Below are 21395 nucleotides of genomic sequence, written 5' to 3'. Positions count from 1 at the left end.
AAAAAAAAAAAGATGGCTGCAAGTCAACACATGCATCTGCAGGTTCCATGAGGGAAAAAAAACAGGCAAGGGTTATAGATATCTGAGGGCTTGTTACACATATTCATTTTGACTTTTCTTTTTACAAATTTGAAAAAAAAAGTTTCATTAAGACCTTATTTTTCAAATGTTGGGATTCTCTGATAATTGCTTCATATTGCTGGCATTAAAGGGTTGGAGACGAGGAAAGACAATATGTTTAGTCTTTTGTTGATGAAAATACAATAAAAATCCTAACCTTCAACCAAAATTAAAAGGAATTGCTCAAGACTTTCGTCAATAAATGGGGTCACTTTTGACCCCACTCATGGAAGATTGCAGGTATAGCTAGGTCACGGATCCTGGGGTTAAAACAAGAGAGCTTTATCCATCAAAATGAGATTTAATGTTAGGAAAGTAAAACACAGAGTTAATACAGTGCATTGCTCACACAGATTCATTTGTTGCTCTGCTTTACTTTCCTACCTGTGTGTGTGCGTGTGTCTCGTTAAATGTGACCTTCGGGAAAATATTTTATCACAAAGTAGGCAGGCGTATGGTTTTTCTCCAGTGTGCGTTCTGGTGTGCGCTGTTAGTTGGGACTTTCTGGAGAATTTTTTAGCACAGAGTGAGCAGGAAAAAGGTTTTTCCCCTGTGTGCGTCCTCATGTGTAATTTTAAACTTCCGTTCTGCACAAATCGTCTCCCGCAGACGGAGCAGGCGAAAGAAGTTTCTCCGGTGTGTGTATTTGTGTGGCGCTTTAAATGCGATTTACTAAAGAATTTTTTGCCACAAAACGTGCAAGCAAAAGGTTTGTCCCCGGTGTGTGTTCTCACGTGTGTTGTTAAACATGACTTTGTGTAGAATCTCTCCGGGCAAAGCGAACAGGCGAAAGGCTTTTCCCCAGTGTGCGTCTTGGCGTGCCTCGTGAGATTTGCCCTATGAGAGAATTTTTGATCGCAAATTAAGCAGCCAAACGGTTTTTCCCCAGAGTGCGTCCTCGCGTGTTCTTTCAAATATGCCTTTACAGAGAATCTTTGACCACAAACCATGCAAGGAAAGGGTTTTTCACCAGTGTGCGTCCTTGTATGTTTTGCTAAATACGTCTTGACTGAGAAATGTTTCCCACAAAATGTGCAGCCAAACGGTTTCTCTCCAGTGTGCCTCCTCGCGTGTATGGTCAAACTGGAATTTCTCGCGAATCTCTGACCGCAAACCGAGCAGGCAAAAGGTTTCTCTCCCGTGTGCGTTCTGGTGTGTTTCATTAAACCGGACTTTTCGATGAATCTCATGTCGCAAAATGAACAGGCAAACGGTTTTTCTCCCTCGTGCGTGCTCGAGGTATGTCTTTTGAGTGAACTCTTTTTGAAAAATCTTTTGTCACATTGAGAACATTTGAAGCCTGGGCGACACGTCTTATGACTTTTGGAGTGTTGCTGTTTATCACTATCATCATCATCATCATAGTCAGAAGAGTGTGACGTTAAGCTGTCGCCATTCGACGGTGAAGCCGAAAGCTCGTCTTCGTCGTGTCCCTCGCTCTTTACAAAGACATCAGTCAATGTAAACGCGGTGATTTGGTCCTCCTCGTCTTCCTCTTTAATCTGAACCGTCTCAGTCTCCTCCTCCTCCTCCTGTTTAAGGCACGGCGACTGTGGTTCTTGCAGCTGAAATTCAACATGTGCTTCCCTGATGTCTGCATGACACAAAAAGAAAAAGTTTAAGCTCAGTCTAATCTCCTTTCTTGATAACCAGAGAGGAAATTCAGGTTAGAGCAGCAGTTATTAGGGAGTACTACAAGCATAAGAACACAAATTTTAATTAGGGATGAAATGGCGATGGAGTAGCTCTCTCTGTCTATGCACCAGATTTTTCCGTTGTGTTTAAAAAAAAAAAAGGCATGAGGGTTGAGTGGTTAGCATGTTAGCATGTCCGCCTCACAGTTCTGAGCTCAAGGGTTCAACTCTGGCCTTCCTGTGAGGAGTTTCCCAGTTCTCCTTGTCCCTGTGTCCCAAAATGTGCATGATAAGCTGATTGGCCGCTTCAAATTATCCTAAAAGCAACACTAGGTAACTTTTCAACTTTTATAAAATATTTTTTAATTTAATTAGTGGTGGTGATGCAATACAGACCCCCTCAAGATATTAAAAGAGGTGTCATTCAACCAGTTGTCATTTGACATATCACAAACGTTAAGAACAGTGTTTTCGTCAGCGAACAATTTTTTCATGACGATGACGTCACATTGACGTGCTGAAAACGTGTCTTGGGTGACTAAAACATAACGAGATGGATGCCAGTTGTTGTGTAACGACACGAGAACGAGATGAAATTCGCTATAGTTTCTGTCATAAATTCACAATGTGTGATATTTTCTTATTGTAGGTGTAGTGTCACTCATGTGACGTGTTCCGCCTCCCCCTGACCCCCCGCCCCACACACAGGATTAAGCATGTGCCCACTCCAGGCCCCTTTGTGAAACACATGTGTCAGGTGCTGCTTAGTAAGTTTTATTTTCTTATCTTGGCTATGCCATGTTGCTTTAGCCTTTAAATGTCTGTTCTGAGTGATCATCACACATTTAACTAACTTGTAGCGTTAGCATAGCGTTCGTGTAAGCATTAGCATTTAGCGCAGTAACTCTTCTTCTTAAACTCTTGGAAAACATTTTACATACAGGTCATGGCATCCAGGTGAGTTTAATTAATTGCAGATAACGTGGTATTTTCCTGCTGAGTGTATTATCATCATGAAAATGATGATGTACTTGTCTGTCATGTTCATTCGAAATTGTTGCAAAGCTTTTATTTATTCCTGGACTAAAACATCTGAAGTTTATAGACGAAAACATTGAGAATTTTCGACTTAAACTAGACGAAATTTGTTTTCGGTGACAAAACTAGAACAAGAAGAACACATTTTAAAATGACTGAAATATGACTAAGACTAAAGTTTTTTCGTCCAAAAAACAGACGAAAATTAAAATGGCCGCGAAAAACTGGCTAAGAAAATATTTTTAAAAGTTTGCAAAGTTACCTAGTGTTGCTTTAACTGTTGAAGTTACAACAGTAGACCAGCTTTGAGCTTTGTGCATAAATGAAAACAACTGCAACTTATTCAATTTAGGTTGAGAATTTAGTTCAAATAAAATTTCTTATAAACACATTGAAACAGCTTTAAACTTTTTAAAAAATCAAGCTTGACACGGAGTTGAACACGGTAAATTTTGTGACGAATCTGCAAAGAGGAAGAACAGGGCAGCTAGCTAGCTAGCCTATAAGCATTGTCCTGATTTGCAGGCAGTTGAGGCCATCGAAAGAAAAAATATATATTCTCTAAAATTTAGAGGTCATAGCTTCGAGTTCATTCAACTGAACGTTGTCCCCGAGTAAAAATAAACACGCGCAAACCACACAGCCGCAAGCTTGGAAGGTTTCAGACATAACAACCCACCTGCTAGCTGCTCGATAACCACTTCCGAGATCTGACGTCGTCGCCCGTCTTTTACTCCACACACTTCCTCCTCATGTTCTTCTTTCACAAGTCTCACAGACATATTGCACTAAATAACGCCCCCACTCAAACTCGATAAAAACCAAGGCGTCTCTTTGTTAGCGGCTAAGCTAAACTAAGCTAAGCTAGGCGGTGACGGCTCGACGTGCAACGAGATGAGTGCCAACGCCAACTTTGTTCAAATGTTTTTCTTCATCCGGTTACATTGAGATGGACTTTCTTTCATGAAGTCCTTTCACAAAGTACGGAAAATGAACACAGAAGTCGCGCAAATCGAAACGCGAGCGTGTGTATAATATGTGAACACAAGAGGGCGCATGCGCTCTGTTGCTTGGCAGGGTATTCGTCAGAATATTCTGTCCCATTATGTCGGCCTATTCATATAACTATTATGACTCTTTTGGCTGCCATTGACGGCGAAAGACGTCCAATCCAATTTGGCAAGGAAACATGGTCAAGGCCAGCCTGACTCTAAACACAAAGAGAAAATGTCCAGCGACAGCAAAAAAAAAAAAAAAAAAAGTAAAAATCATTTGACTAAACTTTTTATACAAGTTTATTAATGTGAAACAAAATATTTATACGTAGTTTGTTTGCAACCTTATTTTGTGCTGCACAAGTGATTTGCAAAGGGAAAAATGTGATCCCCAACCCCAATGCCAGAGTTCATTTTGGGGCATTTGACATAATTTCCTATTGATTTTCGGTCACCTCCTTTTCCTTTTTGGGCACTTACGGGTGATTTGCTGTTGATTTTGAGGCATTTAAAGGGCAGTTGTTTTTGATTTTGGGTTACTGAAAAGGATGTGACCTGGGAATGTCCCCAAATGAATAGAAAGTGACTCAAAATCAACAGGAAGTGACCTGCCAATGCCTACAAAAGATGTCAAATTTACTTAAACTGGAAGATTGCCTGCGAATGCTGTGTTTCAGTGTCATTGACGGCCCTAGACGTCTAAACTATCTTTGACCCTCCCAGTCAAAATGGATTGGACGTCAAACGTCGTCAGTGGCAGCCAATAAGTTAAAAGCACATTTGGGGAAAAATGAATTTGAGATGATGACACTTAGTAAAAACAGATTTTTAAAAAAAAATTTTTTGACTCTGAAAATAAAATGTTAATTTGATGACAAATTTAAAATCTAGCGGATGACATATTGACACTTGGAAAATATTGATTTATATTTGGCGATGACGGATTTTTTTTTGTTTTTTTTTTTTTTTTTTTTTTTTTGTTAAATTTTTGTCGATAGCACTTGGAAAAATGACCTGAAATTGATGACAGAAAAATTTGGCCTTCCAGTCTAACATGTAAATAGAAAACAAAACGAAAAAAATTATACTTCAAATGGATTGGACGTCTATCTCTGTAAATTGTATCTGCAGTCTCTATTTGAATGTATGAATTGAAATGAATATATTTTTTAATTGCTTGTATACTTTGAAAGGATAGGTTTCTCATTGTCACGTGTTTATTTGGCGTGTTTATTTATTTATTTCATAACGTCAAAATCCCGACCAGGTGTTCTGACAAATTTTACAACCCATCAAGCGTGCACGTAACGTTAAAAATAGCCGCGAATGCGGCGATTCCAAAGTAAACACTACAAACTTTGTTTAAAGAAAGGAATATTTACTTAAGTTTGATCATGGAAAGACATGTACAAAAGTTCTCAGACACATCCTACCATGTTAGCTGCACACAGAATCTGCACACCGCGCTCTCACTGTTAACGACTTCGCCGTGTTGTTAAGTATTAATTTACGCCATTTTCGTGTTGCACATGTACGTTTATGATGTATCTAGTTTAGTTAGCACCTTTGGATAACATTGTGAGTCCGACTGAATGTAAAAGAGGGCTTTTTCAGCGCCACAAAAGCTTTGGGAGCAAAATTTTATATGGGAGAAAATTTTGACAGAACACCGGAAGTCGTCGGGTTAATTCTTCTCGTTGCACGTCGAAGCTTCTCGTCACCACTGCAAACAAAAGAAGCTTTCGCAGATCTCAACCTTGATCTTATGGAGTAGAGACCATCGATCGATCGTGTGAAAATGTGCGCCAAATCGACTGCGAGGAATGCATTGGAGGAACTTCGTGCGATAAAAGAGGAGGGCGAGCCACCACGTCAACAACTGGAAGATGATGAACAAGGTCAGTATCGCATCACGACATGATCCACTTCACGTTGTGAATCTTGGAAGAAGTTATCACGTCGTGATGGAAGAAAACATAGCTAGTCGAGGCTTACAAATCAAAAGTGAACCACTAGCTAGCTAGCTTGATAGCTTCTCCAATAATAATAATGTGGACAACAACCAAACAAGAATAGTATTTATACAGATTATAGAAGAAGACTAGGGAGGACCAAGAGTGCCACATTTTTCTAAATGCATCATTAAATGAATAGTTTGATTTGTTAATATATTCCCAGACAGCAGTCCGACATTGAATAAACTTTAGTTTTCTATCAAAATCATCAGTATGGTTGACATCGAAATTTTCGACGTCTTGTGACGTTGAAACAACGTTGTTCTATGTTATTTCAGGCGATGGTTGGGTGAACATTGTTTTATAGTTGATGAACTAATGTTGACAAATAGTTGATTTATGATCGACCGGGAAATATGATTGAAAAGTTATTGAATTATGGATGAGCGGGCGTTTTGGTCGAAAACGTAACATTGATTCAGCATTCTTCCAATATTAATGATCCAAACGACGTTTAGATTTTGAAAGGATTTCAATGTTGAAACAACATTAATCGAGGGTGCAAAAGTAACGTTGATTCCACGATACCATATCGACGGCGGAATGTTGATCTTTTCAACGTTGGTCTGCTATCTGGGTTATTATTTCAGTATCTATTCATTAAGCTAGTTCAACTCTCTTAACCTTCATTCCTTTCCATTTTTCTATATTTCAATTAGTATTTGTTTGGAATATATTTTATTTTGGTTTGTACTGATTTCAACACACACACATATACTGCATTTTTTGGACTATAAATCACAGATTTATTCATACTTTTGCCGCTGGTGCGACTTATGCGTGAAATTATTAACACTTTATTATATCATTTCACATGTTATTTATGCTATAGTTACCTGAATAGCAGCTATGTCACGTTACCATACCGGGCACGTTCTCAGTTCGTTGTCTATGCATCATGTAAGACTAGCAAACCGAGCTCTTAATCAGCCCATTGTTCTCGATTCTATTTTTATTTTAAATTGCCTTTCAAGATTACATGTCAGTTCTTGGTGTTGGATTTTAACAAATTTTCCCCGAACACCCACTTAGAGTGTTTGTTGCCAAAAAGCTCAATCTTGGTCTCATCTGACCAAAGCACACGGTCCCAGCTGAAGCCTGGGACCGTGTGTATTTTTGTGTGAAGTATGGGGATGGGTCAGTGATGTTGTGGGGCTGTTTTGCTTCCAAAGGCCCTGGGAACCTTGTTAGGGTGCATGGCATCATGAATGCTTTGAAATACCAGGACATTTTAAATCAAAATCTGTTGCCCTCTGCCCGAAAGCTGAAGATGGGTCGTCACTGGGTCTTTCAGCAAGACAATGACCCTAAACATATGGCCAAATCTACTAAGAAATGGTTCACCAGACACAAAATCAAGCTCCTCCTACGGCCATCTCAGTCCCCAGACCTTGTTTTGTTGGCAAAAGGGGGTTGTACAAAGTATTAACACCAGGGTTGCTAATAATTGTGACACACATTATTTGATGTCAAATAATTATTTCTTTATGGGGGATTTTTCCCCACTGAATGAATGCACTTGTATTGAAGGTTGGATTTTTCTCTTTTTTTTTCCATTAAGGTCCCATATTATTTGAATAAAAAAAAATATTAGAAGCTAAAAAACACATCTTTTTCAGGGGTGCCAATAATTATGGAGGGCACTGTATCTTTTCATGGGGCAACACTGACAAAATGACACTTTGACACAATGAAAAGTAGTCAGTGTGCAGTTTATATAATAGAGTTAAATTTATTTTCCCCTCAAAATCCGTATTGGCCCGAATTTAAGACGGTGTTTTTTGCATTGAAATAAGACTGGAAAAGTGGGGGTCGTCCTCCCAGTTCAAATGGATTGGACGTCTATTTCCGTCATGAGTTAATAAGAACATGAACATCACATTAGACTTGATTGAACAAGAACATAAGCCTGTGTGTTTGTCTTCTTGTGTTCGGCAGATGTTGGTAAAGATCTTCATTTTAACCAGCAGGAATCAGAGCCACCTCACGTTGAAGAACAGCCCCCTTACATTAAAGAGGAAGAGCAGGAAGCTGACATCACCGACTTTCCATTAACTGTCATTGTGAAGAGTGAAGACGAAAAAAGTGACGAAGATCACCGCGGAGGGTCCCGGTCTGAGATTTTTTCAGCACCGCTCTCCAATAGCGGTATCGTCACATCGCACACTCCTGTAGCCGACGATGACGACAAAGACAACGATGATGAACACTCAAAGTGTGACACAGAACGTGTGAAATGTTGTCAGTGTGACAAAACCTTTTACAATAAGTCAACGTTGACAAGGCACGCGAGAACGCACACCGGAGAAAAACCTTTTGCCTGCTCACTTTGCGGCAAAGGGTTTTCCATCAAGACCAATTTAACAAGACACGCGAGAAGACACGACGGGGAGAAACCTTTTGTCTGCTCCGTTTGCGGTAAGAGATTCTCGATCAAGGAAGATTTAAAAATCCACACGAGAACACACACTGGGGTGAAACCGTTTGCCTGCTCCATTTGTGGCCAGAGATTCTCGAGAAATACGATACTGACCACGCACAAAAGAACGCACACTGGGGAGAAACCTTTTGCCTGCACGACGTGCGGCCTGCGCTTCACTCAAAAGACAAATTTGACGCGACACATGACGACGCACACCGGGGAGAAGCCCTTCGGTTGCTCGGTTTGCGGCAAACGCTTCAACAGGAAGACGAATTTGGCGACGCACGTGGAAACGCACGCTGGAGAGAAACCGTTCAGTTGCAGCGTGTGCGAGAAAAGATTCCACGTTAAGCGCGGCGTCAAGAGGCACAAGTGTGTTGGTGAGAAGAGCAAGAGTCGATGAAGCTGAACTTCAAACATCTGTGTTGAATTCATTTGCAATCCGGCATCTGAAAAACATCATTTTAGGCAGGAAATTTTGATTGGACCTTACTTAAGATTTTACTCGGATTAAATGACATTTAACAGTTAAGTGATTGATTAAATATTCATTAAATGTTGTTGTGGAGTTCTTTTCGCTTCTTTTAACCCCTTGATGCCTGAGTCTAACTCATTGACTGCCATTCATGGCGCTAGAAGTCAATCCATTTCGACTGTGTGGATGCGGGTTGAATGAACATTTGTTCCATTTTTAAGACTCAACTTAAAACAAATCTATATACATCGGTGGTGGATGCTGGTCTTTCAATGTGGGGAAGCTCAAAATGTGTCCACCTGTGAGTGTTTTGTGATGGTTGAGGGGCTCAGCGGCACCCGCTTCTCAGTAGGGAAAGAAACGAGAGTGCCAGAAGTCAAGTCTCCAAACACAAGCAGGTACCAAAAAAAAACAACAACACAAATAGAAGCTCAATTTTTCGCGAGTCGTTTTTAACAAAGCAAGTGTCGACAGGCTGATTATGAAAGTCTCTGGTTCAACCGAGAACAACGGAATGAAAATTGAAAAATGCCTCCCATGGATGTTCTTACGACAAGATGACAGATTGACTCATTTCGCTGTCAATCAAAAAAGGATTCAGCCTCAGACATGATCCAATCATCATGCAGAGAAACGGAGCGTCCGGGCTAGCCGAGCCCTGCCCACTGCCAATAGACCCTCAGAAAGACACAGTGTTCAATGGAAGGAATAAAGCCCGCCATTTTGCTGTAGTGAAATAATACACTCTCAACCCTGGAGTCATACAGCGTCCTCCACTGTTTCGAGGACTGTGAAGCTGCGAGAATGAATGAAAAGCAAACCACCGCATCTTAACCAGTGATGGGAAGCTATATCTGAACAAATTTGAGCGCGTTGTAGCGCATATTTAGTGGATGAAATGTACATGCAACAGTGTACATTTTATTATTTTTTGACATTTTGGAGGAAGCGAGCTTCCCTTGGAGTTTTAAAGCAATTGCCACTGATATATTTGTATGTACCTATATAGGCATGTGCCGGTATGAGATTTTGATGGTATGATAGCCTTAAGCAAAAATATCACGGTATCACAGTATAGCAATTACAGCTCTAAAATGTGTTACTTGGAGATATCTGGGTTAAAAAAAACAGGATTTTTATTTTTCAACACACATCAGCAAATTCGAAAATAAGTATAATGTTAAATTAAGATTTAAAATATAGCAAAAAATGACTGAAATATTTTAAATGAAGTTGAAATAAATGCTGTCCTTTACGTGAGCGTATACCCACGGCTCAACAATATTACCATCAGAAAAAAAATAAATGAATTATTTTCCATAAAAAGCGTGTGTATGACTCGTATCATGTTTACATTATACACACACTCCGTTTCTTAACACAGAATATTGCCACAGAAAAAAAAAACACTTTTTTACCACTGCTAGACAAACTAAACACGCTGGAGTTAACTCTCGTAGCTGGTGGGAAACGTTCATGGCAGTGTTTACTAATTTGTATAAATGCGAAATCGTATTGGAGATATTGCCTCCTCGGCATCCACCATCCGCAAACATGTTTTACATGTCGGTTGGCCCACCTCCTCTAAGCCGCGGCCGTCTGCAACTTTTCTGTAGCCAAAGTATTCCTGACACTGAACAACAACCGGCAGGGGAGGGTTAAGCCTTGCAGCTGCAAGTGAGGGATTTCTCCCTGCATTTTTGGGGCATAAAAAATAGCTAATACCGTAAGGACGGAATGAAGGGAAATTTATGTGATTTTGAAACCGTGACATTTCATACCACGATATACCTTGAAATAGGTCATCGGCACATGTCTAATATGGAGATGCATTTTCATCATTTGAATCCATTGCGAAGTTGCTATATTTGCATTAAAATATCTTTCCTTCAGTAACTTGTATACAACACATCATGATATTATACATTATTATACAGAAAATCTAACAAGCCTAAAAATATCCTTAATAATGCCTGCAATATGAAGCAATTGTCAGAGAATCACAAAATTTGAAAAATAAGGTCATAATGAAACATTTTTTTCAAATTTGTAAAAAAGAAAAAATACGTGTAATAAGCGCTCTAATATCTATAACCCTTGCCAAATCCTTTTTTTTTTTTTTTTTTACCTCATGGAACCTGCAGATGCATGAGTTGACTTGCATCCATCAATTAAAAAATTTTTTTTTTTTTTTAAATTTTTAGGAAAGATATTTCAAAATTCTGAATTCGTCTCAAAATCATGAAATTCTAAGTGTATCAAATGTGATACATTTGGAAAGAAGGGGTTAAGAAATACATAAATTAGACTTTATTTGTCTTTGTAACAAAATTACACAGGAAATAAAATGAAAATGCATTTGAAATAAAAGAAACGAAAAAGAATAAATCACTAATTTTAAATATAATGCACACTCAATTTCAATCGAGAAGAAATTAAAATAATAACAAGAAAATTAAAATATGTTTAAAAAATAAATATAATAACCAAAAAATGGGGTCTACGGGAGAGATTAGTCTAGAAAATTTTTTATTGAGACTAATCTCTCCCATAATAAAGTACAAGCTAATCATTCGAGGGGTCAAACTATACCTACTCGGTGGGTGGCAGTATTACGCCTAAAATACCGGAAGTAGAAAAGAAGAAAACCATTGACTTTTTCCCCAAACGCGTCTTGTTTTCCCCCTAAATCCCACTCCCTTCGCTAAACCATTTTTAATTAGCCTTGAGTAAACCGTAATATTGACGCGTCCAGCACTAATTTATGGATTAAAACATAACCCGGCCCATTTTCAATTCGTCTGGATGCGCATTAAAGCCTAAACTAGCATAGCATGCCTAGCTGCTAACGAAAAGACAACTGCGCGTCGAAACCGAGTGCTTAAAGAAGGACACCTACAACATAAGGGAATTAGTTCCAAGAGGAACTTTTTGGATGCTCGACTGGTTACAAAATAATGCAAGCAGAAGTTTTTCGTCCACTAGAAGGTTGGTTCGCTTATGAAGCTCAATTTTTAAAATTACAGTATACACAACATAATAACTCAATTTTTAATGTCATTCTATTCCTCTGATAATTGATTGACATTACTTTGAGTAAATACGACATTATAAACAAGGGCTGCAGCTATGGAATGTTTAAGTAACCGAGTATTGTACTGAACATTCCATCGATTAATCGAGTAAATGGATAAAATATTTTATTTCGGTAGAGCGCAATTATAAATATTAATCGGAAAACAAGACATTTCACCTAATATTGAATGTCTTTATTTTAGATGTAACTTGATGGAAACAGCCAACAATTGAATCTCAGATAGGACTAGAACAAAAAACAACAAATTCACTGCTTTCACTCAAACTTCTAAATCTGATAAAAAATTAAAAAAATTTTTTTTTTTTTTTAAAATCTTTCCTAAAAATGTCATTACACTTGATAACACACATCACTTAGAAGTTTGGTGTTTTTCCCCACATGAATTACCATTTGTGTCAAGCTAATTTTAAGTTCTAGTAAAGTCTAAATCAGGGGTGGGCGAACCGGTCCTCAAGGGCCGCAGTGGGTCCTGGTCTTTGTTACAAATGATCAAATACAGGCAGTTTAACCAATAATAGGTCCGGGGAAACAAGATGCACCTGATTGCAATCAACTGATTGCACTTGTATGACACCATATTGGTGAAAAAGTTTCCTCTTGACAGGTTATACCGAAAACCCGCACCCACTGCGGCCCTTTGTGGAATAGTTTGCCCACTCCTGGACTAAATTGTAAGTCCTGATAGGATTTTGAGTTTTTACAGTGTTCAAAATACATGTATGATACTTGCTGTATTTGAGCACATTAGGCACCAGTGCTACTTGGTGTTTTATCAATCAATGACTACTGAGCTAAAATTGACAGTTAGCTTTATTGTGTTTTTATTTTACATCGTCATCACTCTACAGCGCTGTGTTTTCCCAGATTATATAAATTCTGTATGAATGACACGTTAGCCACGCATCGACAGTAGTCATAATTAATAGAAACCTAGCCCTCCGCAGGGCAGATGTTACGTTAGCAAGGTACAGTACGGTTAATCTTATTTATTAGCACTATGTTAACTTAATTTGACCTTTTCCCGAGTATCGCGTCTCCGCTCTCGGAGTAAACGGGGTGCCTTCAGTTGAGCTGCAGGATTGAAGACGTGCCGTAGTGTTATACAAGCGCTGTGGCCGTCTGTAACGTTTCTATAGCTCAAGTATTCCTATACCCGCGATTTTGTTTTCTTCAAAGAGGAAAAAAGATCAAGAGTTTCTCCTCCTCCAGCCATCGTGTCGCACAGCTGAGTCACTGACACTGAGCAGCAACCCTTGCAGCTGCAAGCGAGGGAATTTGACCTGCATTTTTGGGACATAAACAATCGCTAATACCGTAGGGATGGCATGACGGAAAATTTTTGCGGTTTTGAAACCGTTTTCATACCACGATATACTTTGAAACTGATAATCGGCACATGTCTAGTTGCGATAATCTAGTGCATATCAATGAATGTAACTAGGCATGTTAATGTGTGGTTATTAGGTTAATAAATATATATTTGGTCAATCAAAAGTTTCTTTGTTACATTTCTCTATGTAAATAGCCCATATTAAGACATGGGCCAATGTAGCTAATAGTCAGGTGCGGCGTGTAAATAATTTTCTTAAATTCTAAGTAATTTGGGTTGGGTGGCTGATAATCGTGTTCGCTCTATAGTGCAGAAATGATGTTAAATGTGAATATTTGCTGATAGTTTGAGATGTTTTAAAAATTTAATGTGATTGCAGGTGTCAAGAAAGATCGACTACGCAATATTGCAAAGTACTGGAAAAATAACGGAATGCCAATGCCAGAACGACGTGGAGGAGTACAAAGCAAAGAGGAGGCCACGACGCAAGGTTGAGGCTTTCCGTGTTTTGAGTTAATATTTAAGACATGAAATGGAGTTAACTGTTGTTGCGATAAAATGTGATTGATTTTATTGTAGCCCAGTGGTACAGTGGGGCAAATAAGTATTTAGTCAACCACTAATTGTGCAAGTACTCCCACTTGAAAATATTAGAGAGGCCTTTAATTGTCAACATGGATAAACCTGAACCATGAGAGACAGAATGTGGAAAAAACCCCAGAAAATCACATTGTTTGATTTTTAAAGAATTTATTTGCAAATCATGGTGGAAAATAAGTATTTGGTCAATACCAAAAGTTCATCTCAATACTTTGTTATGTACCCTTTGTTGGCAATAACGGAGGCCAAACGTTTTCTGTAACTCTTCACAAGCTTTTCACACACTGTTGCTGGTATTTTGGCACATTCCTCCATGCAGATCTCCTCTAGAGCAGTTATGTTTTGGGACTGTCGTTGGGCAACACGGACTTTCAACTCCCTCCACAGATTTTCTATGGGTTTGAGATCTGGAGACTGGCTAGGCCACTCCAGGACCTTGAAATGCTTCTTACAAAGCCACTCCTTTGTTGCCCTGGCTGTGTGTTTGGGATCATTGTCATGCTGAAAGACCCAGCCACGTCTCATCTTCAATGCCCTTGCTGATGGAAGGACATTTTCCCCCAAAATCTCTCGATACATGGCCCCATTCATTCTTTTCTTTACAGAAATCAGTCGTCCTGGTCCCTTTGCAGAAAATCAGCCCCAAAGCATGATGTTTCCACCCCCATGCTTCACAGTGGGTATGGTGTTCTTCGGATGCAATTGGGTATTCTTTCTGCTCCAAACATGAGAACCTGTGTTTCTACCAAAAAGTTCTATCTTGGTTTCCATCTGACCATAACACATTCTCCCAGTCCTGTTCTGGATCATCCAAATGCTCTCTAGCGAACCGTAGATGGGCCTGGACGTGTACTTTCTTCAGCAGGTGGACACGTCTGGCAGTGCAGGATTTGAGTCCCTGGCGGCGCATTGTGTTACTGATAGTAGCCTTTGTTACTGTGGTCCCAGCTCTCTGTAGGTCATTCACTAGGTCCCCCCCGTGTGGTTCTGGGATTTTTGCGGACCGTTGTTGTTATCATTTTGACGCCACGACATGAGATCTTGCATGGAGCCCCAGATTGAGGGAGATTATCAGTGGTCTTGTATGTCTTCCATTTTCTAATAATTGCTCCCACAGTTGATTTCTTTACACCAAGCATTTTACCTATTGCAGATTCAGTCTTCCCAGCCTGGTGCAGGTCTACAATTTTGTCTCTGGTGTCCTTCGACAGCTCTTTGGTCTCGGCCATAGGGGAGTTTGGAGTATGACTGACTGAGTTTGTGGACAGGGGTCTTTTATACCAACAATGAGTTAAAACAGGTGCCATTAATACAGGTAACGAGTGAAGCCTCGTTAGACCTCGTTAGAAGAAGTTAGACCTCTTTGACAGCCAGAAATCTTGCTTGTTTGGCGGTGACCAAATACTTATTTTCCACTCTAATTTGGAAATAAATTCTTTAAAAATCAAACAATATGGTTTTCTGTTTTTTTCCCCACATTCTGTCTCTCATGGTTGACTATTACATGCCTCTCTAATCTTTTCAAGTAGGAGAACTTGCACAATTGGTGGTTGACTAAATACGTATTTGCCCCACTGTATGTTTATGCATAAACCACAGGTTCCAAAATAATATGGGTTAATGTTTCCATTACAAACATTTGCCCAAATGTCAGGGAGATTGATAATTAATATTAAATTGTGATTTATTTGAGTTAATTTTACACTTTTTTAACTTATTCTTTTAACAAACTGTCAGGTTACAAAAAAAAAAAAAAAAACTAATAATAATAATAAATGCTAGGATGACCATTAGGTGTAAGGCACACATTGTTTGTATTTTGTATTTATTGTTAATGCATTGTCGATGCATTTGTTTTTCTATGTGAAATGATGGACATTTAAGCATACGCGCATGCTATTGCTTAAGTGGCATTACCATAGAGACAATGAGGAGATCTGTTGCTTGGAATACAGTATTTTTTGGACTATAAGTCGCAGTTTTTTTCATAGTTTGGCTGGGGGTGTGACTTATACTCTGGAGCGATTTATCTGTGAAATTATTAACACATTATGATATCATTTCACATGTTATTTTGGTGTTTTGGAGTGACACTGATGGTTTGGTAAACTTGTTAGCAAGTTCTTTATGCTATAGGTATCCGAGTAACTCTTAATAGCTATGTTACGTTAACATACCGGCCACATACGCATTAGGAGTGGGAACCTCTTTGTACCTAACGATATGATACGATTTGCGATACAAGGCTCACGATAGCGATGATCTGACGATATAGCGATACATTGGTCAGGAAATCATTCTACGATATTCTACAAAAAACTAATAAACAGAAAAACAAACTTCTGCTGTGAATTGGAATGAGTTTATCACTAGTAGACGCCCAATCCATTTGAACTGGGAGGTTGGCAGCGAATGAACATCCCTCCCACTTCAAACGGATTGAACGTATATGGCTGGTAGTGGCAGCCAATGCCAGGCAATGAGTTAATTTTGGGCCATTTTAGGTCATTTACTTGTTGATATTAAGTTACTTCCTGTTGATTTTGGGGTATTTCATGGGCCACTTCCTGTTCATTTTGTGTTACAGAACAGGAAGTGACCTGGGAATCACCCAAATGAAAAGGCAGTGACTCAAACTCAACAGGAAATGACCTGTAAATGCCCTAAATGACTGAATGCTCTGGTTTTGAAAAAACGAACGTTCCCAGTCTAAATGGATTGGGCGTCGAGCACTGTCAATGGCAGCCTTTTTTTTTTTTTTTTTTTTAATTGACGCCTTTTTAAAACGATATTTCGATTCTTGACAAAAAAAAAAACGAACGTTCCCAGTCTAAATGGATTGGGCGTCGAGCACCGTCAATGGCAGCCTTGTTTTTTTTTTTTTAAATTGACACCTTTTTAAAACGATATCTCGATTCTTGACAGGAGCATATCGATAACCTATCAGGATACAAAGTATCACGATTTATCACCATTTCGATATTTTTTCACACCCCTAATTCGCATACACTTATTCAGCATGTTGTTCTCTGTTGTATTTTTATTTTAAATTGCCTTTCAAGATTACATTTCTGTTCCATATGTTGGATTTTATCAAGTAAATTTCCCCCAAAAATGCAACTTATACTCTAATGTGACTTATGTATGTTTTTTTCCTCTTCGTTGGGCATTTTATCGCTGGTGCGACTTATACTCAGGTGCGACTTCTAGTCCGAAAAATACTGTACTCAGACAGTGAGTGTGTGTGTGTGGGGGGGGGGCTCCTTAAAAAACAAACAAACAAATTTGTAGCTACTGAGCATCTTGTTGCATTTATAATGTGTAATTTTTGTGCTGTGTATTTGAAGTTATGTGTTTATTGGTTAACTGAATTTTTGACATTTACAAGACAATTTACCGGGCATATTTGTTATTTCGAGAGAACAGATTTAAGATTTAGTTAATATATTCACTGTTTGTAAATAGTGTCAATAGTTAAACTAGTTATATTTTCTTAATTTTTACATCTCTGGGTCCCATTTATTCACATAGATTTTTCCTTTTCCTTCTTTCTCTGGTAAGTAGCAAAATAGAATGGTAGCACCGGTGCTACATTATTTTGACAAAAAAAAATATGAAGTGGAAATTTAAAAAAAAAAAAAAAAAAAACATCTTCACATGCTTTATCTGAGGACGGAAATGTATTAAAATTAGGGCTGTCAAAATGATTGCGTTAACGGGCGGTAATTATTTTTTTAAATTAATCATGTTAAAATATTTGACGCAATTAACGCACATGCCCCGCTCAAACAGATTAAAATGACAGCACAGTGTCATGTCAACTTGTTACTTGTGTTTTTTGGGTTTTTGTCGCCCTCTGCTGGCGCTTGGGTGCGACTGATTTTATGGGTTTCTTCACAATGAGCATTGTGTAATTATTGACATCAACAATGGCGAGCTACTAGTTTATTTTTTGATTGAAAATTTTACAATTTTTATTCAAACGAAAACATTAAGAGGAGTTTTAATATAAAATTTGTACTAACATTTATCTTTTAACTACAAGTCTTTCTATCCATGCATCGCTTTAACAGAATGTTAATGCCATCTTGTTGATTCATTGTTATAATAAAGAAATACGTTACTTATGTACAGTATGTTGAATGTATATATCCGTCTTGTCTTATCTTTCCATTCCAACAATATTTTACAGAAAAATATGGCATATTTTATAGATGGTTTGAATTGCGATTAATTACGATTAATTAATTTTTAAGCTGTGATTAACTCAATTAAAAATTTTAATCGTTTGATAGCTCTAATTAAAATGGAGATGTTTTTGCAAATGGCCTCGGATATTTTTACATTTATGCAGTTGTTTTGTTTGCACCGTCTGCGTGAGCTCAGAAGTCAGTCCATGAATAGTATTTGCCTCCTTGTGTGCAGGCATCAGTGAAAATCTCGATTCTGAGCGGCAAGAGTGTCCTGGCGTCAAAATAGAAGTGGCGCTCCTCCGAATCAAAGAGGAGGAGCCAGAACCCCCTGAGCAACAAACGACAGAGGAGCAACTTTACATAAAAAAGGAGGAGGAGCCGCTGGATATTAAAGAGGAGGAAGAGGAGAAGCACATTACCAAGTTGAGTTCTGACCCATTGAAGAGTGAAGATGAAAGTCCGAGTGAGGTGAGCGGAGGGGCGGCGCCTCTGAGCACTAGCAGCAGCTCAACAGAAGGATCACAAGCATACGGCCTGATAGCGCCGCTATCAGAGAGCGACGACGCCACGTCACACTCATCTGACACTGATGAAGATGATAATGAAAGGACTGGAGGTCATCAGGCCGTTTACAACAAACGTTGGAAATGCTCTCACTGTGGGAAAAACTATCGTAACAAGTCTAATTTGAAGAGGCATTTGATGAACCACACCGGCGAGAAACCTTTCACGTGCTCATTTTGCGGTCAAGGATTTTTTCAGAACAGAAACTTGGTCATCCACACCCGAAAACACACTGGAGAGAAACCGTTCTCCTGCTCCGTTTGCGGTCAACAATTCTCAACAAATACGTACTTAAAAATACACTCGCGAACCCACACCGGCGAGAGACCTTACGGCTGCTCAGTTTGCGGGCAAAGATTCGCGCGGAAGGGAACTTTGAGTAGCCACGTCAGAACGCACACTGGAGAGAAACCTTTCTCCTGCTCAGTTTGTAGGCAGCGCTTCTCTGAGAAGGGAACCTTAAGGAGTCACGCGAGAACCCACACCGGGGAGAAACCTTTCTATTGTGCACGTTGCGGCAAAAGCTTTTCGTGGAGGAACCAGGTTAAGAGACACCGGTGTGTTGCTCCCAAAAGCAGCAACCGGTGATGATATTTGCCTTCACTGAACATTATCACCACTGAACATGGTGCAGTACTTGAGACACTTTATGAAATGGACCTGCTGGTTGATGCGATGCAATTGAATGATGCTTGACACGATAAGGAAAAAAGGCTTGTGTTGAATTGAATCTTCAACCAAACTTCACTATCGCTTCTTCATTTCAAGGGAGGAAACATTCACGATTTGCATTAGTAAGTCCTGTCTAATAATTAATATTGTCTTACAGAAATAGACCAATATATCGGCCGGCCGATATATCGGGCTGATATTTGGAAATTTGACATATATCGGTATCAGTATTTTTTTTTTTTAAATCCAACCGGCCAATATGAAAAAGTCGATTTAAAACTAGGGATAAGGACTAGGGATCGCACCATTTTTAATTAAAAAAAATGTTTTTCTGCTTCATGCTCGTACAGCCTCACTCTCCCTCCCGTTGCTTTTCTTGGTCAGCAATGCACTGCAAGTTTTGCTTGTTAAAGTTAATGATTATTGACAGGGGTTGAAGCTTTGATCTTGCCAGAGAAGCTTGGCAGCGCTACCTTCAAAGATGCCGAATGTGTCAATCATCGTTTAACTTGTTAAATACCAGTGTGCTGTGGAAACTCATTGTGTGTGTGCGCGGCTGTTCTCAGTAGTGAGTGGATTCACTCAATGAAGCGTTTCATAAAGAAAAGCATTTTTCTGCATTGTTCTTGTTTAAAAATAATTTGCAATATGACGGCGGCACGGTGGGACAGTAACATGTTTAAAACTTTTTTGGGGGGAGGACAACACTTTTTTTTTTTTTCTGGAGCGCAATTTATTTAACCTTTTATTCAACTTTTTAAGAGAGGTTTCCGAGTCGAGGAAATTTAGGCACTTCTGGAGCTAATATGTTTTTATGTGTGTGATTCAATAAATGTTCTTTTCAATGCAGTTCAGTGTTTGCATTATCTATTTTTTAACGCTGATTTTGACGCCTGTACTGCGAATGAACATCGCCTAGCAAGACAGTGAGCTAAGCTCTGAAATGACGATGTCAGACGTCCGTGTTGTTTGCTGACGCTATTCAGCTGCTCATATTAACATTTGCAGAATGAAACTAAAATAAAATGAAAATCAGTCTCATCTTCAATAACAGTAATTCATATTTGCATTTTTAACTAGCTGCTGATACAGCAATAACAAAAGATTAGCATGTATCAGTTAGCATCCGCACATCATCCTCTTTGTACATAGGTTATCACATACACTCACCGGCCACTTTATTAGGTACACCATGCTAGTAACGGGTTGGACCCCATTTTGCCTTCAGAACTGCCTCAATTCTTCGTGGCATAGATTCAACAAGGTGCTGGAAACATTTCTCAGAGATTTTGGACCATATTGACATGATGGCATCACACAGTTGGTGCAGATTTGTCGGCTGCGCATCCATGATGCGAATCTCCCGTTCCACCACATCCCAAAGATGCTCTATTGGATTGAGATCTGGTGACTGGGGGCCATTTGAGTACAGTGAACTCATTTTCATGTTCAAGAAACAAGTCTGAGATGATTCCAGCTTTATGACATGGAGCATTATCCTGCTGATAGCCATCAGAAGTTGGGTACATTGTGGTCATTAAGGGATGGACATGGTCAGCAACAATACTCAGGTAGGCTGTGGCGTTCCAACGATGCTCAATTGGTACCAAGAGGCCCAAAGAGTACCAAGAAAATATTCCCCACACCATTACACCACCACCAGCCTGAACCGTTGATACAAGGCAGGATGGATCCATGCTTTCATGTTGTTGACGCCAAATTCTGACCCTACCATCCGAATGTCGCAGCAGAAATCGAGACTCATCAGACCAGGCAACGTTTTTCCAATCTTCTATTGTCCAATTTCGATGAGCTTGTGCAAATTGTAGCCTCAGTTTCCTGTTCTTAGCTGAAAGGAGTGGCACCCGGCGTGCTCTTCTGCTGCTGTAGCCCATCTGCCTCAAAGTTCGACGTACTGTGTAATCAGAGATGCTCTTTTGCCTTCCTTGGTTGTAACAGGTAGTTATTTGAGTTACTGTTGCCTTTCTATCAGCTCGAACCAGTCTGGCCATTCTCTTCTGACCTCTGGCATCAACAAGGCATTTCCGCCCACAGAACTGCCGCTCACTGGATATTTTTTCTTTTTCGGACCATTCTCTGTAAACCCTAGAGATGGTTGTGCGTGAAAATCCCAGTAGATCAGCAGTTTCTGAACTGCAGAAGATTGTCTTAAACCATGTCTACATGCCTAAATGCACTGAGTTGCCGCCATGTGATTGGCTGATTAGAAATTAATTGTT

The 21395-nt window shown here is 39.3% G+C and overlaps 2 protein-coding genes across 2 annotated transcripts; one reads left to right on the top strand and one right to left on the bottom strand.

Annotated features, from left to right (window-relative positions):
• Positions 1-414: 414 nt before the first annotated feature.
• On the bottom strand, positions 415-3835 carry LOC130922935 (oocyte zinc finger protein XlCOF6.1-like). The gene is made up of 2 exons (XM_057848222.1): positions 3472-3835; positions 415-1714 (listed from the first exon to the last, which is right to left on the bottom strand). Exons 1-2 carry the CDS (start codon positions 3572-3574, stop codon positions 501-503), a joined length of 1317 nt encoding a protein of 438 aa, XP_057704205.1. The 5' UTR covers positions 3575-3835; the 3' UTR covers positions 415-500.
• A 1635-nt stretch (positions 3836-5470) lies between these two features.
• On the top strand, positions 5471-20202 carry LOC130916263 (zinc finger protein 771-like). Its single transcript, XM_057836893.1, has 4 exons — positions 5471-5685; positions 7741-8220; positions 13506-13616; positions 18152-20202. Exons 1-4 carry the CDS (start codon positions 5586-5588, stop codon positions 19069-19071), a joined length of 1611 nt encoding a protein of 536 aa, XP_057692876.1. The 5' UTR covers positions 5471-5585; the 3' UTR covers positions 19072-20202.
• The last annotated feature ends 1193 nt before the right edge of the window (positions 20203-21395 follow it).

Source organism: Corythoichthys intestinalis, chromosome 1 (genome assembly GCF_030265065.1).
Source record: "Corythoichthys intestinalis isolate RoL2023-P3 chromosome 1, ASM3026506v1, whole genome shotgun sequence".
Classification (NCBI taxonomy): Eukaryota; Metazoa; Chordata; class Actinopteri; order Syngnathiformes; family Syngnathidae; genus Corythoichthys; species Corythoichthys intestinalis.
Note: the sequence above shows the minus strand (reverse complement) of the source record. Positions and strands in the feature narration are given on the sequence as shown.